Source organism: Adelges cooleyi, unplaced genomic scaffold, assembly GCF_023614345.1.
Source record: "Adelges cooleyi isolate 19-005CV unplaced genomic scaffold, UGA_ACOO_1.1 ACOO_flye_CR_arks_rails_tigmint_CR_PRNA_651, whole genome shotgun sequence".
NCBI classification, from domain to species: Eukaryota; Metazoa; Arthropoda; class Insecta; order Hemiptera; family Adelgidae; genus Adelges; species Adelges cooleyi.
This window is the reverse complement of record NW_026096352.1, coordinates 13,868,327-13,894,856: the sequence shown is the minus strand read 5'-3', so window position 1 is coordinate 13,894,856 and position 26,530 is coordinate 13,868,327. Positions and strand designations below refer to the sequence as shown.

Below are 26,530 nucleotides of genomic sequence, written 5' to 3'. Positions count from 1 at the left end.
TAAATAAAAAGGCTTTTTACTATATACTGAATCATAAAAACAATTTTAATTTTAATTCTAGCTACATGTCTAGTTGATTGATTTTTTTATAATTTTACCACCTTTCTTAATGCTTAAACCACATCACTTTGGGGCCTTTTTTTTATATAAATGGGGTTTTCTTTACAACTTTATGCTGTGATCTATCTATATTGTAAACTAATTCAGTAGACACGATCTATACCTTTACGTTGGTAAATGTTCCTGATAGTTTTAGTATTTACCATAATATTTCTACCATAACGAAATTGTTTTTGGGTAAATAAAATATTTACACAGATCTAGTGCGTCATCAATAACATATTTTGTCTTCGTGAAAAACAACACTAAATAACATACTTGAGCAATTTCTTTTTTCACTTTAGTTCATTGGATACGTGGCCAGATTAAGGATGAAGAAAATAATTTTTGTTGTTGCAGCTTTTTTCACATTGCCGGTCGTGCGCTCGACAGAAAATGAAATTTCAACAAATCAGTCAGCAAAAGTAATTATTGCTTTTCTTATTCAAAATTCACAATCTATTAAACGTATGTATTTTATGATTCTGTTCTATGAGAGTATAAGAAAAAAAAACTATGTATAAAATTGGAGGCAGAAGAGAACCCTCATTTGCAATTTAGGAGATTCGAAAGTTGAGGATATTTATTTAAAAAATCTCTACACATGCGTTAAACAATTGAAAAACTACTTTAATATAAAATAAATATCTCTTTGCTATGTTAATAATAATTACATGAGTTAACAACTTTTGCATAATATGGTTTACTGCAAAAATTGACCACGAATTATTTCAAAAACAAATAAACCGGTTGAAAGTTTGGTAACATTATAACATGTATATTATAAGAACAAGTGTTTGAATGACATCTGAAAGATTTAAATGCATTAAAATCCAATGTTTTACAAAAAATCTTTGATTTTATATTTTTAAAAAACCAGTACAGTGGGGTCGGGGCATAGTGGGGACGGAGCATAACTGGTTCGGGGCATAGTGGGGATGGCGAGGTTACAAATTTACAGGAATTTTTAAATCTGAAAGTGATAAAATCACTTTCGAAAAAAACGCTTCGATGCAAATCGGTAGTTAGTATTTTCAAGCCAGTACAATCCAAACCAAGCTCAGTATAAACCAGTAAAGTTAGAAAGTTTTAAATTGAGGTTCTGTATTTACAAATAAGCATCAAAGCGTTTATTTGAAAGTGATTTTATTCAATTTTATCACTTTTATTTATAATAATTCCTGTAGACCTATGACCTCTCCGTTTCCTTATTGCTTTGATTACATTATGCCTATACTCTACTGTGCTAGTCCTCTCGGATAAAACATAAATATAGAATCATAGAAATAATATATGTTTTTGGGGTCGACGATTGCGAATTTAATATCAGCTCTCAATTTTAATCAGCCAGAAAGAACTTAAGTAAAAAAAAAATTGAATTTGTGTAAACATAAAGTCAAAAGTGTTACTTGAGCACAAAACTTAATAGTATCATTCTGCATAGATCTACATAAAATTGTTTTAATGATTTGATAAACATTTTTTTAAGATTTTAAGTGTTTTTTGTTAAAATATACGCATCTGCGAAAACACAGTTTCCGGCAATTAGAAAAAACCTGTAGTGCCGAATTTGTTTTCCGTTTATATGTTATGAATACATATGAGTTCTGACTACTGACAAATTTTCAACTTAAGGGTCTTAAAATTACGGCTAAAAAACTAAAAAAACAAAAAACTTTAACCCCCTCTAGGGGGGTGGGAAATGGGTTTAATTTAAATTTGATACAACTGACGTGGGCGGGCATACCAAATAAATATTTCTTATAAATTCCAACTCGATCCGACTCTTTTTCTCGAAACTATAGCCAGTAAAAGTTCTAACTTAAAAACTCGTACGGTTTTTTTTTTGTGTTTTCAAATTTCGTCTGTTAAAAAGTAAACTTTTTTAACTTTTACCCCCCCCCCCCCAATGTATTAACTAGATGAAATTTGCGATTTATAGAGTTGCTATTCGAAGGAATCGGTCCAGTATTAAAAAAGTTACAGTGTATACAGATAAAAAAAAAACACACATCGGAGTAAAACCAATACCTTCTCGCTTTGCATCAAAGCTAAAAAGATTGTCAAAAAATAAAAAATAATCAAGGTCAATTTTTTTTTTTTTTAGAAAATGTCTTTATTATATTATATTTAGATCTATACAAAATATATGCACAACAGTAAATGGGTAAACAGTAAAAAAAGAAATTTAATAATATAGCTTGAATAACATGCAGTAGGGGGGCACCCAATGGAGCTACCTACTTTGAATTTTGAGTTAGTTTATCTAATACTTATTGCTTTTAAATTTTTTTTTTATAATTTATAGGAGGTCTCTACACCATTTCCTTTTTAATCTTCTTGGTGGATTATCAGGGATATGATTAGAATAGAGGTAGCGTCGGGTCAATTGTTTTTATATAATGTATGTAGCAAACTTACCCAACTTGAAAAAGCGTAATACGTTGAAGTTTTAACCTTATAGAAAGTATTATATTTTATATCTTAGTGAGTTTTCACAGTTTTTTTTAGTATCTTCTAGGGCAATTGAGAAACTTAAAATACAGTGTTCACTGTTTAATTTATGAGACTGTAGACTAACCATAATATATTTTTTTTTATTTATAATTCTCAGTGAATAGAAATATTGATTAGTCGAAAACCAACAATAATGTAGATTTGAGATTTTAGGCTGTCCGGGAAGTTCTTGGGGTGTATTATATCTTTTTTATCCAATTTGGAACGCCCTACGTGCAAGGCTCTCTCGAGCTCTGGAAGGTTCGTCCTACCTATAGTTTTCTAATATAAAAAAAAAAGAAATAAGCAAAATGTAGATAAGACATTTCTAATAAGCACAACAGTATAAATGTATTAAACTTCTAACTTATAAGTTAAACTATTCTGAGATGTCAAAAAATAAATAAAAATACAACATATTATTAACAATAGCTATTAACTCCCACAAATAAGCTTAACTATACAAATGACTTATTATTAAAATAACAAGAAATAAAATGGTTTTTTTCCAGCCCTGCGAAGATGCACTTTACGGACGATTAAATTTCTACGAAGACATCTTGGTTATACATTTGAATAAATTCAAAACTTACAGCGTTAGTCCGTTACAATTTGACGAAGACGAGCTCAACATGCTTCGAATGCCGCATACCTTTGACAACAAATACACTGTTGACGATAAAAAAAAAACGTTGTTAAAATTTAAACAAAAAATACAAGAAGTACAGTGTGCTAATGTAGCAATCGTTCAGTTTATATTGAATAAGTTCAAAGAAACTATAAACTTACCGACACCTCCTTCGAAAATAAAGCGAATATATTATGGGCTCAAGCAAAAATTGGCTAAAATGTTGTCAGTTTTGTATGCAGCGAAGACTGTAGCAGCAAAATGGCTATGGAAATTGTATTTTAGAGTTTGTGGTGTCGTAGAAGGCGATTCTGAAGAATTCAAGCTACCGAATAGCAGCTATCTTGTTGACGATAAACCACTCAACTTTGATATTTCAAAAAGTATGGACATGTGTAGTAAAGACATTCTTCAAATTATGATTAATTTAACTGATCCTTTGGACGTTATACTAAAAATAGTATTTCTCCCATTATACGGTAGTAAAAAGTTGAACGGGTGGCCAGGTTATGAGTTTAGTTTGAAAAGTCTCTATTTGGTAGAGCTGCAGGATAAACATTATGTTTTATTGAAAGATACAAAAGTAATTAAGCTTGATTGGATAAAAATAAAAGAAAATTTGGACGCTGAAAAAACTTTAATGAAGAATTATATTGCGAGCCGGATGTGGATCCAACAGCCGCTTCCCGATAATGATTATTTGAAACATATTGGACGTATTTTAAAAATAAAATTATATTTGCATTCTTGGTTGCATTTAAGAGCTTTTTTAAGTATCACTTCTAAGTATGCAGTCAATAATGAATTAGAAAGTTCAAATAAAAATTTTGTTTATGAATTGGAAAGAGCTGCTAAATTAGTTTTCTTTAGAGATAACATTGGTATAGAAGAACTAATTACATTCCTAGTCATAGAACTACTAAAAGCAAACAAATCCAAAATTGAAAGCATGGCTGATCGTATACTGGAGAAAGTCAAGTTTATCCTAGTTCCTATGCACGGAACTGTTTCTAACCCTCCTGTTCAAGATTTTGACATACAATTTATGAATACAAACACTACAGATTTACGTATTTACTTTAGTAAACTAAAAACTAAAAATGGCCAAGTCGATTTTAGTCTTACCTCATTCCTTCTTAAGACAATAGATGATGACAAAGACACCATCAGGGCACAATTTAGATAAAATTACTTTTTAAATTAATTGAAATTTTAATAACAACATTTTTTATTTTCAATTCTGATTGTGAATTCTGTCAATATATCTTATATATGCGAAAAATAAGCATTTCTAAAACAATATTAATTGTATTGTGTTATTATAAATGTATATCATATAAAAACAAATTATTGTAATGACTCATAATTTACAAAATTAAAATTTAAAAACCAATTTTTTTTTGTCCTTTTGTACATTTTGTAAATGTTTTTTTTGTGTTCTTTGGTATTTTTCTTCGACTGTTGGGTATTGGATATAGTGCTGCTCTTGCATTCTGGACTTTGCGTGCTATTTCTGCTATGTGGGTGTTAAATATTAGGTGACTGTCTAGATGGACTCCCAGGTGTTTTGTGTTCGAGCTCCATGGTATGAGGTGTCTCTTGATTTTCAAATGGCCTGATTTCTTAAGGCGTTTCCTGAATTTCACTGCGACTGTCTTGATGGTGTTTAGGGACAGTTTCCATTCTTCCAGCTGCGGGCGTATAAGATCAATTTGTTTTTGGAGCTTGATCACAGCGAGATTTATAGCGTATAGCATGGTGTCATCAGCGAATAGATTCAGGTGAGTACCGGTTTGGGTAGGCATGTGGTTAATATATGACATGAACAATAGTGGGGATGGACATGAACCTTGTGGTACTCTTGCATTGATTTTCCTCTGTATTGAATGAGAGTTCTCTACTCTTATGATAGACATTTATCAGTGAGGAAAAATTTGATCATGGCTACCAGCTTGTTCGGAGTTCCAAGTTTGAGTAGTTTAAATATTTGACCACCATGCCATACTTTATCAAATACTTTTTCGAAATCCAAAAAACTGCTACAGTTCTTTTCTCACGATTTGTTTTGTTTGTTAAATAATCTATTAATTTCACCAGTTGGGATGAAGTGGAGTGTTGAGGGCGAAAAGCAAATTGTTTCTGTCTGATTTTCCCTAGAATAGATGCTTTTAGTCTGGTTGTCATAGTAATCACCAGTACTTTAGCCAAAGTACCACGTAGTGAAATAAGTGTTTTAGTGCAGTTTTTGGGATGCCATTAGGGCCGGTTACTTTGTTCCTAGGCAAGGTCTTAATAATATTTCTAATCTCATCTGGGGAAATTGGTTATAGTTGTGTATTAGCCGACACTAGTGATCGTAATGAATTTGTGACCGTTTATTTGGTTTCTGGAAGACCCGGTGGACAGACAAATTCAGCTGCAATGTTGTCCTCAAAGATTTCAGGCATATTTTGAGGATCGTATTCGAGTCCTTGTTGTCCGTAGATTGGGCATTATGGAAGATTTTTGTTTATCAATGATTTATTTAGACTAAAAATCGTTTTATCATTTGGTTTCAAATGTGTCAGGAAAGAGTTCCATTAAATTTCTTTATATTTTTTTATAGTGGTTTTAAGAAGGTTGGTTTGGTGGTTGTATCTACAGTTGACAGTTTCAGTAAAGATGTTTTACTTGGTCAGTCATGGTTGACGAGAGCGTTTATGGCTGAGATAGCCAACAGGATGGTTTGTTTAATGTCTGTTTGCTGTAATTGGCCGTCCGCGGAGTTTGCTGATTGCGTAAGTCCTCCATCATTATCACGAGGCCGCCGAGGTCGTCCAGAGCCCAGCTGCCACGCTACACCCTTGGTTGTCCGTAAACTGTGGCCTTTTATTCCGATTGGCTAAATGCGGAGTTGACTGTTCGTATAACCGTCGATCATTATATTGAATTCACCTCCGTCAATAGTATTTAAGTTATTTTTAAGTTGTGGACTGAATGTTTAGTTTTAAGATTTATCTTGTGGCCATTGCACCAATCGGAACCGGCCATAAGAAGCCCCTTATATAATTTCTATTTCCTGCAATCCGTTGTAAATATAAACTGCTTCCTTTCTTTAAAACCCGCGTCGATCCCGTGTTATTATTATCCAACTGCCATCTGAACAGCGAACAGTTATAGTGTACGTTAGGTTGCCTACCCAAAATTGATAAGGCGCAACGACGCAATTTCGGCTTCAGTCTTTTTCTCGTGTCGAAACATTTCGACTGGTCCTTCGTTCAAGTTTTATTTTATTGCTTTACCATACATTATGAAAGTTATTGACATATAACTAGTTTAAAGATGAAAAATATATACATTGTTTGAGCTTTATCACGACTGCCGCTCCCCACACCACCGCCGATGCATGCCGTACTCGGACCGTTTTACTTCTACTATTTTCACTACTACTACTGCTGCTGCTACCACGCCACCGTACCGTACTGCATTTTGCTGACACTTCACCGGGTTTGTTATTTTTTTGGTTTTCTTAAACTGCATCGTTTGTTTACCTTTAAGTTCACATATTCGACCGTTTCAATTTGTACAGACAATCTTCGATACCTACCGACCGACCAACCGATCGCACCTGGACTTGTACCATTGTAAATATACCTATTTGATTTGCATGCTTGTATTTTATATTATGTTAGTTGTTAAGTGATAAACCTATGAGTTGTAAACCTTAACGAGCTGGCCTGTGAGTAAGATCTTATTGTATATAGTTTTTTTTTTCTGAATTGTAATTTTGAATATAATTTATTTTCCGTGTTGTATTCGTTAAAACTTCTCTTATACAGTCCTCTTGAAATTACCGAACATACATTTGTATGGGTTATTTACATGCTATTGAATAGGAAAGGGAGACATTTTACTCTAACCTTCAGCTTAGCATCGAAGCTAAAATATTTAAAGTTATATAAATTATATTTAAAATTATCATTCAATACAAGAACATTATTGTTGCAGAAAGTGTTTTTTTTTATATTATTCCAGTAGCATAAAACTATATTATATAATAATATTTTATAACATATATAATTGTATAATTTAGTTAATTACTTATACTAGGATTATATTTATACGCCGAACTAATGAGTTTCCATGATTCATGAATATTACAATCGTTAAAGTAAAATATTCGTGAAAAAACACAACAATTTTTTGCATTGTAAGACCAGACTATTTAATTTGGCATTAAATAAAACAACGTATGAAAATGTGTATATTTTGAACCTTTGTATTTAAAAACATCTTGTTTGATTAAACGGCTCAGTGCAATAAAACAGATATTACGGTGGTAAAAATAGTTATGAAAAAATATATTGTTGCGGCTCTATTGAATAATAAGATTTACATAGGCATATATCGAAAATAAAAAAATGGATTCCACTTAACATAACGTTTTTTATACTACTTAGTATTCATACAGAGTGATCAAACTGATGTAAGACACTCTATTTTTTCTATACATTTAATACTTAAAATTAAACCAATACAGTGGGGTTGGGGCATAGTGGGAACGGGGAGGTCGCAGTTTTACAGGAATTTTTAAATTTGAAAGTGATAAAATCACTTTCGAAAAAACGCTTCGATGCAAATCGGTAGTTAGTGTGTTTAAACCAGTACAGTCCAAACCAAGCACAGTATAAACCAGCAAAGTTAGAAAGTATTAAATTGAGGTGCTGTATTTACAAATAAGCATCAAAGCGTTTATTTGATAGTGATTTTATCCGAGAGGACTAGTACAGTAGAGTATAGGCATAATGAAATAAAAACAACGAGAGGACGGAGAGGTCACGGGTCTACAGGAATTATTATTAATAAAAGTTATAAAATTGAATAAAATCACTTTCAAAAAAATATGGGAAACAAATAGAGAAAGAAGAAAAAACTGGATTGTACATATAATGAGAAACGATGAATGGATAACGACAATGATAGAAGGAAAAGCTGAAAGAGGTAGACCAAGAACACCATTTATGAAACAAATCATAGAAGACATCGAAAAAACGAATTACAAAGAACTGAAAGTAGCTGCGGGTGGATAAGGATGAGTGGAGATCAATCATGATCAGTCATTAAACCAATCTACGGATTGAAAAAAAATTACTATAAATAATACAAATTGCACACATTACATATAACTACTGTATTATCTATTTTGTTGACTACTCTTGTATAATGTTATATGTTAGTTGTAACATATGATAATGTTATAAGTTTCGTGTACTGATTATATAACCTAACCTGTTGTTAGTTGTATTGCGTTGTGAACTAAGTATTGTGCGTGGTTTCAATAAACTACTTTGAATATATTTTGTATTTAAATTCTTAATTATTTAAAGACACCTTACAAACGTAACACGATGTAAGGTGTGGAAATCAAAGTAGTAAACCTTGAAAAGACAGGTAATAATTATTGTATTAAAAAGTTATAAGTTGCACCACACAGTGAAGTAGTAACACGTGTTCTAATACGTTAATCTACAAAGGAGATTAAATAAAATGAGTAAGTCAACTACATTAGAGCTCAAACCGCCACCGGAAATAAATTTTAATGGAAATTTGTCGAAAGTATGGAAAAAGTGTTTTCAACGTTATGACTTGTACATGACGGCCACTAATCGGAACACGTTTGATGATGCTCAACAAATAACGATACTCCTAAGTCTAATGGGAGAGCAGGGCATAGAAATATATAATACATTTCCATCAAGTGTAGCCAAGGTAAAATATGTATTGAAAGCATTTAAAATCCACTGCAACCCAAGAAATAACATTGTCTATGAAAGGTACAAGTTTTACAACACTAAACAAAAACCTGGACAAAAAATAAATGAATTTATAACAGAGTTAAAAACACTCTCGTCAACGTGTGAGTTCTTGGAAGCGGATAATATGATTCGGGACAGATTAATAATTTGATTAACCGATATTGCATTGAGAGAACGCCTGCTGAGAGAAAAGTACCTAGAGCTGGGTAAAGCGACAGAGCCAGCAGAAATAAGTCAGCTACAAGCAAAAAAGATGCAAGGAAATGGTGAAGGAAGATCAACAGATGAACGCATTGATGCCATAGAAGCAGGAAAATATGCAGCAAAACGGAATTTCAAGAAACAAGAATACAGTAGAAAAACAGATAATAAATATGAAGGTAATCATTATTATAATAATAATTTTAACGAAAACAATAGAAGTTAATGTAATAAATGTACGAAGTGTGGTTATACACATCCACCTAAAAGTGGTCCAGCTTATAATAAGGTGTGTGCAAAGTGTCAAGGAAAAAATCATTTTGAATCCGTGTGTAGATCTAGGACAAATGCTAAAAGTATACATAACATTAATGAGGAAGTTAAGGTAAATAATTTGTGCATATATTCTTTAAATTGTAACGTACTTAATGAGAAGGCTTAGATTAAAGAATTACGTGTAGGCTGTGGTAAAAAATCAATAATTGTTAAATTTAAATTGTACTCAGGAGCTGAAGCCAATATTTCACCTTATCATATTATTAAGTTGTTAGATAGTGATATAGTGAGTAAAACAAAGATGATTCTTAAGAGTTTTGAAGACCAGCAAATCAGACCAATAGGAGAAGTACTGCTAGACTGTGCACCAATTAATGATATAAAAACACAAAAGTTAAGATTTTTAATTGTTAATAACAGCAACGCCATACCCATTTTAGGATTAAGGCATGTCAGGAACTTAAATTAATTAAAATGATAGATGTAATAGAATAGAGTAGCAAGACTGAACAGGTAAAAACAAAAGATCACATTTTAAAATCTTATAAGGAAGTTTTTGAGGGACTAGGGTCATTTCAAGGTCAGGATTGCCTAATATTACATCACCATAGATAACGATGTAAACCCAATAGTGAGCCCTAACAGATGAGTGCCTCTTAAAATTAATTATTCATGAATTAGTAACAAATCTGGCAATGTCTGAAAGTAAGAAACACAAATTTAAAGAAGAAACTAAAAAATATGAGATCTTAAAAGCCATAATAGAGTTGTGTGAAATAGGCGATAGATGTGACTGAGATAAAAAAAATAAAAGCAATAAAGAAAAATAAACATACAGCGAGGTAGCGTTTATGACTGGGCCACACAGTACTATTCCTTAAAAACAAACTGTGGATTCCTGGAGTAAAGAGGAAAAACTCCAAGGTCATACTGGTTAGTCAGTGGTGAAGGCAAGTGATTCAGACGTACAAGTTAACGTATAAGAAAGAGGTATTTGAATGAAATATAATTAACAGTATAGAGTGAGAATCATACAAACGTTGGGCCGCAGTAAATAGTAGTGCTAGTTGTCCTAAAAGAACAATTAAAAAAAAGAAAGATAATGATGACTTATTATTATTAAACAGTAAGAAATGTAATGAAATTTTACTACATTCTATTATATTGTTTAAAAAAAAAAATTAATTAACTATTAATTAATTATTGAGTAGAAATTTGTATTCTGTATTCTGTTATAATTGTTATGTTGTTGTTAAAGTGTCTAATGTTATATTGTTGATGTTAAGCAAACCATATTAAATTATTTTGTTAAAAAAAAAAAGAGAGCATGTAACATATGATAATGTTATCAGCTCCGTGTGCTGATTATATAACCTAACCTATTGTTAGTTGTATTACGTTTTTTTTTATAACATTATTGATTAGAGAAAACTATTTTTATGACAGCAGTATCTTGGGGCTTGTGCACACTGTTGCAAGTATATCAGCTGTGGAACCAGCCCTTTTTTCGTTTTTTTTATGTTTACTTAATACTTTAGTTGATGAGAAGAGACTACGTTTACAAATGTAACAAAGCAAATGGGGAAAGATAATTAATGTTGTGTTAATTAAATGAAGGCCGTTTTAAATAACTTTATATGTATATAGTATATTTTATATATGTATAAATATAGTGCTTGAATTAAAATAGCAACCAATAGCTAACAAAATTACTAAAAAAAGAATCCTACTTTGCAGGGTAATATTTTAGTAAAATATAACATTTTATTTTAAAACCCTATAACCCTAATTATTTTTTTAGAACTATTTGTTCCGGCACAAAAAGATAACAGTAAAAAAAATTTTACTATTTCTTTTTTTCTCCTTTAAAGAAAAATAATTGAATAAGACTATACAAATTTGGGGAAAAAAAGAAAGTTAATAAATATCAAAAGTAAGAGTGATAAATAATGATTCAAAGATATTGTCGAGAAAAGGCTCTCTTCAAATAAGTTTTAATAATAATAACTTTACCGCTGGAAAATGTTTCTGATAGTTGTAGTATTTACCATAATATTTGTATCATAACGAAATTGTTTTTTTATGTTTTTGGGTAAACCAAATATTTACACAGATCTAGTGCGTCATCAATAACATATTTTGTCTTCGTGAAAAACAACACTAAATAACATACTTGAGCAATTTCTTTTTTCACTTCAGTTCATTGGATACGTGGCCAGTTTAAGGATGAAGAAAATCATTTTTGTTGTTGCAGCTTTTTTCACATTGCCGGTCGTGCGCTCGACAGAAAATGAAATTTCAACAAATCAGTCAGCAAAAGTAATTATTGCTTTTCTTATTCACAATCGATTAAACGTATTTTATGATTCTATTCAATGAGAGTATAAGAAAAAAAACAATGTATTAAATTGAATAGGAGGTAGATAACATTCTTTGAATTCCGACAGTGATAAACAATTTTAAAGGGTAATCAGTACAATAACGGGTGAGCCGGTAAGCGTATTTCTGGTAAATATTATGTTGTTAAAATTCAAAATATTGAAATCTGGTTCTTACCCAAGGAAGTATTAAAACTACATGGTATGTACGACTATTATTTATTATTAGCTGTGTTAGTTAAACAGCAATTTGTATTTAGTACGTTCTGTCTTTTTACAGAAAATTTGTTATAGCTATGTATTTTTTTTTTTTCAGTTTTTCATAAATGGCAAATCTAATTTGTTTCATGGGTTATAGTCTAGCATTTGTGCTATTCCATATTTTAGTTCTCAAAGGACATTTTTAATTAATTTTTTTAATGAGTTACAATTCTAGTTGTACCTACATTTGTTACAATTATTTGTTTTAAAAAATCAAGTTCTTATTTTAACCTACTTGATTGTTTAACACCACTAATCTCAAAAAGATAACGTAATAGTATGATTAATTACTTATTTATTGAACTGAAATTTTAGTTAATTTTCATATTGTTATTAATATTTGGTTATTGAACAAGTTCCTTTACAGCATTTTGAGTACTATTCCTATTGGTTAAAATAATAAGTCAATATGTACCATTTAATTTGCTTAACGTGTAACAAGCTCTGTTACTAGTGATGTATAATATAAAAATAGTAAAATCTATCCTTAAGTTGATTAAACAAAAAAAAAGATGGAAAAAACTTCGTATTCCCTTGATCAATTAAAAATAAATGTTTTTATTTATAATATTTAGTTGCTATTTTTCGTTTAAAATTAATTTATATCGGTTTTGAATTAGTTTTGATGCTTGCTTTGATATTACCCGATTATCCCGGATATTATTATGCATTATAAACATTTTGTCATATGCATAGGCGGACTTAGGGCTGATTTTTGGAGGGCTATAGTCCCAGACATTATTTAGACACTAATGTAGCCTACTAAATCATTCATGTAAATGCAATTTTTGATTAAATTTTTTCATTAATGCAATATTATGTATAATAAATCGAAGTTTATTATCAACTGATAACGAAATTATTACTATATAATATATACTATAGTCTATAAATATACTGTTAATTTATTACACTTGCTGACTATTTTTATTATAGTTTGAGTATGTTTATATACCAAAAAGTATTGGCCCCTTTGGCAAAGAACCAAAGTTGCCACTGTAGAAGTGTTTATAATTAAATATTTTATAATTTTTTTTAACTATAAATCGAATTAATTTTCTAATAGCTCAATCAAATTGTCCTTTTAACGCCCATAGAGAAAACAGTAAACTTCACATTAAAAGGAAAATTGGAATTCGTCTTATTAATGCACTATGAGATTATGAGTTATTTTGTATCAAACTTTCGCAAAAACTGAGAAAAATAACTTAAAAAGTTATATAACTCGAAAAATATAATATTTGTATACCTTAAAATTATTTGGCATGTTTAATTTTTTTTAAAATGACTACTAGATAAATTTTTATCAAATGTTGCCTGCCCTTGTCTCTTAATATATAGCCCGTTCCGTTACCCTAAGGTCAATGGAAAGTGAAGCGTGCACTTATACGATATTTTTTTTTCCACCCAGAATTATCGTCCATAACTTTTTTCTTTTCTCGTTTTGTCTGATAATATTAATTTATAATTCTCTATTATAAAAAAAAAAAACAAATTTTATATTGTTATTATTGGTAACTGTCAGCTAAGCAAAGATTTAAAAAACGCATAAAATTATATTTGATTTAAATATTACACAAAGATGTCTGAAACAATATCTATCTTAATAAAAAAATTATGGGAAAAAAAATTACCCAATGAACTTGAATGTACTTGACATTATTTTTTCTATTTATTTAAGCTTAAAAATTTCAATTAAAATATAAAATTTAGTTTAATGTTCTCGACGAGGTGAGAGAAGGGCTGGAATACTATTATTCTTATATCTTTGGATTTATATTTTAAAACCAAACCATTGTCAAAAAAGAAAAAATAATCAAGTTCGATTTTTATATAATCCATGTAGCCAACTTACTAAGTTTGTACTCAACTAGTGGCTACTTTTAAAGCACCGTAGTTACCAAACTTAGAAAAGCGTACCACGTTGAAGTTTTAACCTTATAGAAAGTATTATGTATTAATAGACATCTTTGTGAGTTTTTACAATTTTTTAGTACATTCTAAGGCAATTAAGAATCTAACGTTTCTAATTTTGTTTTTAAAAATATTTAAATATCAAGATCAATCAATAGAAAATATTTACTGGTCGATAAAAAGTTTTGTATAATTTCATTTTGAGTTTTAAATGTTTAGTAAGAATGGGAAGGGAAGTGCGGTAGCGAAATGCGCGCTAATAAAAAAATTACTACACTCCGCCTTTCCCTCTTGCCCTAAAGTTATCTGCAACAGGTTATCGACCAGTCAACATTTTTAGTACATTATTCTTAGTTTTAAAAGTTAATAAAAGGTATGCGTTACCGTTAAAAATTAAAAATGTTCTGTCAAAAAAACTAATTTGAAAGGGGGGGGGGGGGGGGGTAAAAGCAAAAAAGTTGTCAAAAATTGAGATCACATTGTATAAAAATAATAAGAAAAAAAAAATTCCTAATAAACCCTATGAGATATTGAGTGGCCCATGATAAAAGAATCACCTTGTACAGTGTATATAAATAGTTTTTCATACATGTACATACTAATTTATGTAATAGTTGTAAATGTTAGTATTTTCTATAAAATTGGCTTATTGTAAAAATAACAGTATGTGTAATTTTTTTTTCCAGCCATATGAAAATACACTTTATGGACGATTAAATTTCTACGATAACGTCTTGGTTATGGCCCTGAATAAATTGGAAACTTACATCTTTAGGCCGTTAACATTTAACGAAGACGAGCTTAACATGCTGCGAATGCCACATAACTTTGGCAACAAATACACTGTTGTCGATAAGAAAAGAACTTTGTTGAAATTTAAACGAAAAATACAAGAAATAAAGTGTGCTAATGTCGCAATCGTTCAGGTTATATTGAATCAATTCAAAGTAATTAAAAACCTTGCAGCGGATAATGAATATGCCAGTGTAATATTGAATCTATTCGAAGAACCTATGAATCTTTCGATGAATGATGACGATGCGAATGTTATATTGAATGAATTCAAAGAAAATCTAAGCCATTCGACGAAAAAAGACGGTGTAAGTGTTTCGAAAACAAAGCGAATATATTACGAGCTCAAGAAAAAATTGGCAAAAATGTTGTCAATTTTGTACGTGGCAAAGGCTGCTGCTGAAAAATGGCTATGGAAATTGTATTTTAAAGTTTGTGACGTCGTTGATGGCATAAACCCTAATAAATTCTCGCTACCGGACGACATCTATCTTGTTGACGATGAAGAACTTAACTCTGACATTTTGAAAAGTATAGACATGTGTAGTGAAGACATTCACCGAGGTTTGGCGACTATCTTCACTGATCCAATTGACATTATAATGGACATTTTATTTAACCCATTATACGGTAGTAAAAGGGTGGACAGGTGGTTAGGTCATGAGTTTAGTTTGAAAGATCTCTATTTGGTAGAGCTGCAGGATAAACATGAGATTTTATTGATAGAGGTAAAAGGATTTGAGCTCGATAGGAAAAAAATGAAAGAAAATTTAGATGCTGAAAGGACATTAATGAAGAATCATATTGCGAGCCGGATGTGGGTTCAACAGCCGTTTCCCGAAAATAGATATCTGGAACATATTGTGCTTCTTATGAAACTAAAAGTGTATTTGCATTCTTGGTTGCATTTAACAGCTTTTGTAAATATCACTTCTAATGATGCAGTCAATAATGAAATAGAAAATTCAAATAAAAATTTTGTTTATGAATTGGAAAAAACTGCCGAATTCATTTTCTCTAAAGATAACATTATAATAGAAGAACTTATTGCATTCCTGCTCAACGATTTACTAGTAACAGACAAATCCAAAATTGAAAACATGGCTGATCGAATAATGAAAAAAGTTAAGTTCATCCTAAATGTTTTGAACATGACTATTTCCAACCCTCTCGTTGATGATTTTGACACACACTTTTGGAATTCTAACATTACATATTTACACAAGTACTTAAATCACATCACAAGTATAAATGATCATGTCGATTTAAGTTTTACCTTATTCTTTCTCAGGAGAAACAATGATGACGAATAAACTATTTAGATAAAATTATTATAAATATTGACCAAAATTTAATACCAACATAATATCTTTTCAGTTCAGATTGTTAATTTGTAGAATCCTGTCAATATAACTTATATATGCAAAAACTTAGCATTTCTAAAACAATATTAATTTTATGTTATTCTAAATTTATATCATACAAAAATAAATTATTGTAATGACTCAATCAGTATTATTTTTCAAATTGGCCAGGTACCAGGAATTTTTTCTCTATTCTACATAATTTATCAGGTAAATCGAATGCTTTTTACCACTACTTTTTACAATAATACCATAGATTAAATATAGTAAATATTTTGTTCTATGATAATACTTAGAACTACAAAATAAATAAGAAACAGTACAATGGTGTTAGGCATAGTGGTGTCGAAACATATTAGGTCGGGGGAGGTCACAAATCTATATGAATTATTACAACTGAAAAATGTAAAATCACTTTCAAATAAACGCTTCGTTACAAGATTTAATTGGTAGAAGTACAAATATTGATAATACACTGTACCTAGTGAACATAAAGAGGTTAAAAATGTATTTTTAGTATTACGATTAGGATTGATTGTCTGTCTAAAATAGTTCAATGACGTAGTTACCCATACACGGTAATCAATAATGTAATAATTATATTTACACTAGCTGACTGTTTATTCACTTACACATAGCAACCTTTTTTTTTGTTCCCTATTTTTAGTGGGTTTTCCGTAATTAAAAAAAAGGTTGACTTCAGATTTTAAGAAATATGTATATTATTATGTTAAAGCCCCTTCTGTTGACTTAGCAGTCCTTAAGTTTTAAAAAAGCAAAAAAAAAACATGTCTACCCCCTCGGAGGGAAAGGATTAAATGATTTTTTTTTTTATTTTGTTAACATAAACCGATTGTCCTTTAACTGAATAATAATTGTTTATTAATTTGACATACTTTTTATTCTTATCATTATTTTTATAATTTAATACTAAATTATTTTAGTCTGATGTTCAAGCGATAAAGATAAAATAAAGGAATTTATCATAATCCTTTAAAATTTACCTCACTTTATTCCCAGTTAAATTATTAATATCATTAAATCGTTACCTATTTTAAGTCAAATTTTTACGATTCTTCAACATCAATACCAAGTACAAACAGCTGTCTTATGGATAATGACAATGTGAGAGTAATTTACCGTAGAAAACCAAAAAATATATATTACTTCATATTATAGTTTTATGAATGATACAATTCTAATCAAAGTATACAATTACAATGTGATAAAATTCTACACAAATTTAAGTTTACATTCTCACTATAATAGTAAAAATAAAAATTTCTAAAATGTTATTTAATTATATTTTTTTAATTTCATAATTTATAAATTAGGTGCAATTTTATAAGAAGTATACATATTTATTATTTTAAAAATGTAAGTATTGTCTTTCTTTTACATCTAGTATATACGAATGTATTTTTGCAGTAGTTTAAAAACTAAAAACAATTGTTATATCTATACATTATACGTTTAGTATTGTCTAGAATTAAGAAGAAGTAGGCCTTAATAATTAAGCACAGTACAACCAAAATATCCGTAATGCATAAATGCATTATATGGGTTATGATCAAAGCAAATGATAAAAATATTAAGAGCTTACCTCTCTGTAATCCTAAACTTCCTACTAGATAAATAATATTATATATATATTATTTAATATTAATTATACTTATGTTACCTTAGGTACCAATCTAATAAAGTAACCAGTACAATATATTACAAAATGATAACTGTTTGCAGTTGTTTGTTTGACATTCTGGGACAAATTACAAAGTAGTACAAAGGATTTTGTTCCAACTTAAAAAGTATAACACTGAATATAGTAGATACTTGACACAGGACACTTAAAAAAAAAAACAAAATATTATTACTTTTTTTTTGCTTAGTATAGGCAATATATAGCCTTTGCCATCTCTTCCGGATTCTCTATTCCTAACAACCTTAGGTCTTGATATACACGGTCACTCCATCGTTGTCTCGGTCGGCTGAAGGGTCTCTTTTTGTTTGGTTTCCGTGAGGTTATATAATTTAATATTTGTCCTTCAGCGCGCCAGACATGTCCTGCCCATCCGATTCTTTTGCCCTTCATTACTGCTACTATGTCCGGTTACTTGTATAGTTCATATAAGTCATCATTAGTTCTACGCTCATATTCATTGGTTTCCTAATTTTTTTTGGGGCCAAATATTTGTCTTAGTATTTTTCTTTCAAATATTGCTACCTTTTTTCATCCGTTTTTGTTGAGGGCCATACCTCACATGCGTATAAAGCAATAGGCCTGACAAGTACTTTATACATTGTTATTTTCGACTTTTTTGAGAGGATTCTAGATTTAAAGAGTGGTCTTAACATTCCAAAATATCTATTAGCTGCAGTTATTCTTCTTTGTACATCATTGTGTCCACCATTGGTTGTGTCCAGACCTACTCCAAGGTATTTAAAAGTTACTACTCTTTCAAATCTCGTTTTTTCTACTACTAATTCTGTTTGGTTGTGAATTCTGTGTGATAATATCATGTATTTTGTTTTACTTTCATTGATTATTATTAATCCCATATCCTTACTTTTTTCTATCAGGTTTGATGTTGTCGTTTTTAGATTTGCTTCTAATTCAGCTACGATCATAATAACATCTGCGTATACTACTATAGTTACTTCTGTGTTTTCCTGGATTTTAACCCCTGTGTTGAATTCTAGGACAGCTCTTACTACATATTCTAGTGTTATATTAAATAGCATAGGAGATAGATATCACCTTGTCTTATACCATTTTGTACATTGAATTCTTCCGACATTTGCTGATTGTATCTAATCCTACATTTCGAATTTGTAGTGCAGGTTTGTATTAATTTTACCATTTTCTCCGGGATTCCAAATTTCAGCATCACAGCCTACAAGGATTTTCTGATGATTGAGTCATAAGCTTGTTTATAGTCAATGAATAGGATAAATAAGTCTTGATTGAATTCGTAGCTTTTCTCCATTAGTTGTTTTGCTATGCGAATTTGATCCAATGTAGATTTTCCTTTTGTGAATCCTGCTTGATACTCCCTACTATTTCTTTTGTATAGGGTATTAGCCTGTTTAATAATAAATTTGATAGTATCTTATATGCTGTGCAGAGCAAAGATATTCCCCTGTAATTTCTGCAATCCAACGCATCTGCCTTTTTATATATTGGGCATAAGATGGGAAAGAAGTATTCCATTGTACCGGCATTGTTCCTTCCTTCCATATTTTTCGAATTATATTTCGAAAATATTATTACTATTAAACATATAATATTACAATTCAAATTTTAAAATACACTATTTTATCTTACCTATTATCTTATTAGTATACAAAATGATGTTAAACAGGTTTTATGAATGGATTCATCTTACATCAATGAAACGCTTCCAAAGTAATTTTTTGCCAGCTATAACAATTTAAATGGGAAAATCGCCCGTTTTACTGCTTCACCCTTTACAATTTAAGGATCTACGAAAAGGTTTTTTTAGTTGCATTTTGTTTTGTACATTGCCAATCTAGTAAAATAGAAGCATAATAGATCTTTGAAAAAATATAATCTACGAAGTATAAATAGTCAAATTGCTCTATTGGAAGTATATAATACATAAATATTAATTTTAATGAGAATAAGCGATTATAATTTAAACTATGGAGTACAAACAATTGAAACATGAATCGTCGACCATTCCAACTAAATTTAACAAGACATTGATTATGTGTTATTTGGTCCACTATGTTTTTGCAAAAAAAAAAAAACAGTACAGTGGGGTCGAGGCATAGTGGGGACGGAGAGGTCACAGGTTTATAGGAATTTTTAAATCTAAAAGTGATAAAATCACTTTCGAAAAAATGCTTCGATGTAAATCAGTAGTTAGTATTTTCAAGACAGTACAGTCCAAACTATGCACAGTGTAAGCCAGCAAAGTAAGAACATATTAAATTGAGGTGCTGTATTTACAAATAAGCATCAAAGCGTTTATTTGAAAGTGATTTTATTCAATCTTATCACTTTTATTTATAATAATTCCTGTAAGCCTGTGACCTCTCGGCTCTCCGTCCCCTCGTTGTTTTTATTTCATTATGCCTATACTTTACTGTACTAGTCCTCTCGGATAAAATCACTAGATATTTTTAGCTTCGACGTGATAGCTGAGAAAGTATTGATTTTATAACGTTTTTTTTTTATCCGTAGACACGATCAATTTTTTTCCTGTTGAACCAATTACTCGTGTAGCACCTCTATAGACTTGGATCATATGTAGATGATACTTTTGAGGGTCATAAGAAGAGAGAGTTAACTCTTTTAGCCACGAAACCGAGAAAAACCAAGAAAAAATTGTCTCTCAACCGTCAACTTTGATTTACTATAACTTCGCGAGAAACGGTCGCATGCAATCCAATCTAAATTACGACAACTTCCCGCCTCCTGGTAGGTATTGGCAATTTTAGGATTTAGGAGCTGAAGATTAGTCTGAAGATAACCTAACATATGTCTATAAGATGTGTAGAAAAAATTCTGTATTTTAAAATGTATTCAATAAGCTGATACCGGACCCCAATTTGGTAATTTCTTACTGGGCTGGCTAGTTTAAGCTATGAGATTTAAGCTATGAGGTTAGGACTATTCTGGTTTATACTGATGTAATAGAAGAAAAGCACGGGAAGCGGCGGTGAATGGTTATTTTAAATATATATGAAAAAGTCTCTTAATCGGGGTGTGCAAGTGTGTATATTTACTACAAGAGCCCACTTCCTGCCTCTAGACTTACTATTACACAGTGTTATAATATTGTATATAGTACATACCTTGTCGTGGAGTTGTATGAAACATATCATACTTTTATACCAAATTAGAATTTTTTAGACATTTTTCCCAGTATGTATGTTTTGTCTGATCTTAGCGTTATGTAATTGGTCCTACTTGGCATCATTTATGTATTTTTTGGCCTGTGTGTATTTTTATTATTTGTGTAATAGAGTATTTATCAGCATCTTGTTTATATGTTTAGACTTTATATATGATATCTATATTATTGATATCTCATTTATGTATGTTTATATTTGTATTGTAAATAAATGATCAATAGCATTTCTTGTATCATTATTCAATATATTTTATTGTTTGTTTGGCTTTCTTATTATGTATGTAGCCTATATTGGCATTCTTTATGAAAATAGCCTGTGTTTTTAAAAAAAAATTGTTTATTATATATTTGGTATTTGGCCTGTATTATTTATGTAATATTTATTAGCATATTTTATGCATATATTTTTTAATATTATCATTATTAATATCACTTATTATACAAGGATTATTAATATTATTCTTATGTAAATTAACTTTGCGATATAATGCTTATATTAATTATTGGTAGTATATTTAATGTTGTAATAAGTATTGATGCTATATCCCGACATTTTGTCGGTAATAATATTGTGTGCGATGTTATTTTTCTATGTTTGAAACCTTAAATTAAGAAAATCCTATGGGTCGCAATTTTATTAGCATTATTAGGTTATAAGGACATTTCCCGTTTCCATTTGCCATTAGGTATCTCGGTTTGTAATTAGAAAAGTGTTTTAATACTGGTATTAAAGTAATGATAGTTTTTGATTTGGTATTTTATGATAAATTTCAGTTTTATATTTATGGTTCATTAAGTATACTAGTATGATCTTTTATTTCGGCCTGAAGCCTCGCTTGAGCGTATTAAAGTGATATTTAAAAAAAAAAATTAGGTGTGAATTGTAGTTGATTTCGTGTAATACAGTAATATTGTGTATAAGGATTGTTTGCAAAAATTCGATAATTGTTTATGGGATATGTGGAAATATTGTTAATGTTAGGAAATTATACTATTTGTTATTTTACGCATTATTTTTTGTGAAATAATTGTAATGGTTTGTTTACTGCATTATTAAAATTATAAAAGGGTGATACTTTTATACTAAATTTGATTTTGTTATCTTATTGTTTTTATAATATTTGTTATAAAGATTCATAATGTTATATGATTAGCTTGGCGAATATTATTATTATGTTGTTTAATGAAAACCTATTCTTGTTAAGTTCATTGCTATATTTATATAATTTTATCGGTTTCAATATTATATATTTGGCTTATATAAGAGCGTTATTTATTTATTAATGCTCTATTTATTAGCATTAATATTATTTTTATTATTATATGTTAGGCCTATGTGTATTGCCCTTTATAAATATATATATATTTTTAGCATGTATTATTATATGAGTGGCCTTTATTTTATAGGTGTTATGTATATTATTGTTATTATTATAAAAATGAACTATGTTAGAACAATATTATTTTTGTATTCAAAATTTATGTTGGTATGATGCAGTGGTTATAATGTTAAAGTTATCTACATCTATAATAAGATAGTATATAGATCTATAGTATGATATTCACCAAGATATGTAAAAAATAAAATCGAAATTAAGTATTAGTGTATTAAAAGAGTTACATTTCCTCAGTGTATTGACAAAGCTGAAATTATTAAGTGTTTATGTTTGTGAAAATTTGGATATGTTACAAAAAAACATTTTGTAGGTTTATATATTTATTAAATATTTAAGTTTGTAAGCAAATTAGGCATTTTTGAGAGTTTTGTAATGAAAAATTTAACGATATTTTTAAGAGTTTTATGTCTGGTTTACAAAGAGAAGTTTTCTCACCCCTGTTAAGTGTTCTACAGAAAAATCGGTCGGGGCTCAATTACCCGTGTATTGCCGTGTTAATCTCGCTTAGATCATTTAATGACCTGGTTGGCGTCTCTGTAATTCTGTCATAACAGTATTCAAGGGTGCCTTCTAATTGACTTGAGTTGTTTCGTTCATAAGTACTATATGTATGTTTAGATTCCATTTAAAACGTTTTATCGGATGTTAGTTATATATTAGTGTAGTATGTATACTCTAATAGTTGTAATATTTTCAAAAATGGTTTTTGAATTGTAGAATGAAAAATAAAACTTCTAGTTATATCAGTTAACAGAATTGTATGACAATATTTGATTATTTTTTTAACTTTAATGTCAGTATTTTTAAGAGTTCGTATGTTTATTTAATATATAATTTACTTAATGTTTTATATTTATATTTCTTGTAATTTTACCAAGTTTTTGTAGTTGTGAAAAAATTGGGCAGCGGTTTTTTTCGGACGAAGCCAAAAATTTTTGTGATTTGTGGAATAAAAGCTTTTTACGTTGGGCGCCATTTTGTAATAGAAGAAAAGCACGGGGAAGCGGCGGTGAATGGGTATTTTAAATATATATGAAAAAGTCTCTTAATCGGGGTGTGCATGTGTGTATATTTACTACAAGAGCCCACTTCCTGCCTCTAGACTTACTATTACACAGTGTTATAATATTGTATATAGTACATACCTTGTCGTGGAGTTACTCGAAGCTCTATGACCTTGTCGATATTCCTTGAGTATGTGATCTTGATATGTAACGTTGTTCTAACGCGAATGTTTTCGTTCATAAAATATTTCAGACACTGGTGTTTTAACGTTATCTTACGACAATCTGTTCCTCGTTAAAGTGTAATTCAGTACACGGTCTACCAATGGTTTTATAATAATCAATGCGCTTGTCAGAAATAACAACGTCTACTGAGTTATTATAAGCCGACTACATTCCTTGCTGACCAAAAATAGTCACATGGGTGTAATAGGATTGTTCGACCGCTAGAATTAATGTCCTTTAACGATACCTTTAAGAGGAAAGTAATTAGGTATAGGTATATGTATATATAATGAACGAAAGAACAACAGTGTTTTTGTTGGTTAATAATGACACGTGTGTGATAAGAAACTCGTACGGTTTAAAGTATTTAAGTGATTGAATTGTGATGAATATAGTATTTTTTATGTATCGCGACGGACTTGGCGTATGAGTGTGTAAGGATAATAAGGAAGGATTAGGATATTGGTGGCCGCGGCGGACTGATAACAGCTACCCGACTTTGGCGTCCACACAATAAGGAAAGGAAGGTTGAATGAGAGATGTAAGAAGACAACTGCGCTTCGCTGCGCCGTAGGCTGGGTTAAATAGTGCGTTTTTGTGTTGGTTAAGTTCGTGTCGAGTCGTGTGTCCGACCACTTCTTTAATGAACTTATTGTTATGTAAATGTTACGCCTCTCATGAGTATGTACGCTATCTATTAGAGTATTTAAAGTTTATTGAAATTATTCAAAGAGGTTCTATATCACACTACGCGCGTTGTATATTGAATAATAATAACATGATAGTTACGAGTATATAAAAATGTCACATATAGTATAAATTTGAATGTATAACATGTTATTACAAAATGATAGTTTAATAAATATAGTTAAAACTTAAACATATGATTTATGTTACTACACTGAGCTTGTTGGAATTGTGCTTGGTTCGGACTGTACTGGTTTATACTGTGCGTGATTCTTACTATTTCCAGATTCGCATTGAAGCGTTCAATTGTGATAAAATCACATTGAGACTTAATAATCAATATGAACTTTGATCTCTTCTTTTGTGCTGGCTTATAATTTGCTGGTTTGGGCTGTTGGATTTTTTTTTCAGTTTAACTGTAGCAAAATTAGTATAAAAAATGATTGTAATTTAATAAAACTGGCTGCATGGCTAAAATATATCACTGGCTAGATACAAAAATACAAAAATTACAATTTACAAAACCTTAATATGAGTGTACAAAATGTAGATTTACGATCATTGATGATTTTTTTAATTTAATTCAGTGAACTTTATCGAATTATAATATAACTGTATTATGTTATGTTTTTTAGGATGATAATTAACAATTTATTGTCTTATATAATTAATCAAAATGAAATAATAAAATGTTGAATTAATTGGGTTACTTAAATCCATATAATTATACATTTTATTTAAATATAGCCTCTACTATGTCCTTAAGAGATAATTTATGAGTTTAATAACAAGGAAAATTGCTATAAAAAATTATTTCCCACGTTCTGATAGAAGTATTACAATCGTATAATGTTTTAATTACAATTATTCAAATATTCCCTATTATAACCCTTAATTATAGCTTTAATATATTATCGTATGCTATAATATATTAAATTTTAGTTCACACAGAGGAAAAAATGTATAAGCGAATTTAATTAAAAATAAGTACTTTTCATATTTTAATCATATCAAAATATATAATGAAAAATGGCAACATTTTTTTTTATTATAATAATACAGGTTGATTAATTTATTATGGGCCACTTAATATCTCACTGGGTTTAATTAATAATTGAATTTTTTTTTCATACTGTTTTTATATTATGTGATCTCAATTTTCCACAAATTATTATGTTTTTACCCAAACTAGTTTTTTTGATATCAACTTTGGAATGTATTATTTAATGGCATTTTTAGTAATTGATTTAATTACAAATGTTATTTTTTTCAAATAAATAATTGTCAATACTATATTTGCTCAGCTACCACATCTAAATCAATGTGCAATCAATTTATTTTTAAATTTAAATTCGGCGACTTATAAAATTTATAATTTGACCTATTTTGATGTTATTTAATCAAAAATGTAGAAGATATTATTTTTTATCGGCTTTTTTTAAATTCTAAACCACTGTATGGACGCCACCCAGCAGCCGCTATTTAAAAATTTTTTTTTTACGGTTGAAGGTGGACAAGAATACTAACTTTTACAATTATAATAACAATTACTGGGATTTCTAGTCGAATTTACGGTGTTCGGGTGCGATGGTGATGCACTCCGGTAGACGTAATATTTAAGTATTTTTATTTGTATAATAATTTAATGTTAAACAGCCAAAAGGTCCAAAGTACAGGACAAAAAAAATTGAAAAACATAATCAGTCTATGAATAGGAAACGGGGAGTTCGCACAATTCAAAGGCTATGCAATGATATGAGAAGGATGAGCAAACTGAACACGATACTAGATAAGGAGGGACTACATTAAGAAATTTATTATATTTATTAATATAATGATTTACTATAAATTAAAAGAAAACGTCATCAATAAGTCATTAGGTCGAATAATTTTTTTCCTATCCTGCGTTCAAAATTTATATTACGAAAATGTATAGGTACTCTAAAGCAACTATAAGTATATAAAGTTGATTTTTACCTGTGTCCAGGGCCAGGTTTAACATCTACCGACTCGCCAGGATTTCAGCAGTTACCATAATAATATAACTGTGGCGGACCCGAGGGAGGGGTGATGCGAAGCTCGTGGCTATTTGCTATACACACGGTCACTGTTCGCACGGTCTATGGTATCGTG

General features: G+C 29.8%; 1 protein-coding gene across 2 annotated transcripts; it reads left to right on the top strand.

The window, feature by feature from the left end:
• Window positions 1-424: 424 nt before the first annotated feature.
• On the top strand, window positions 425-16,180 carry LOC126844605 (uncharacterized). Of its 2 annotated transcripts, XM_050582907.1 has the most exons (3): window positions 6,676-6,846; window positions 11,695-11,814; window positions 14,735-16,180. In XM_050582907.1, exons 2-3 carry the CDS (start codon window positions 11,722-11,724, stop codon window positions 16,151-16,153), a joined length of 1,512 nt encoding a protein of 503 aa, XP_050438864.1. In that variant the 5' UTR covers window positions 6,676-6,846; window positions 11,695-11,721; the 3' UTR covers window positions 16,154-16,180. The 2 variants fall into 2 exon arrangements, with proteins under 2 accessions (XP_050438865.1, XP_050438864.1); XM_050582908.1 differs by lacking the exons at window positions 6,676-6,846; window positions 11,695-11,814 and adding an exon at window positions 425-524.
• Window positions 16,181-26,530: the final 10,350 nt, after the last annotated feature.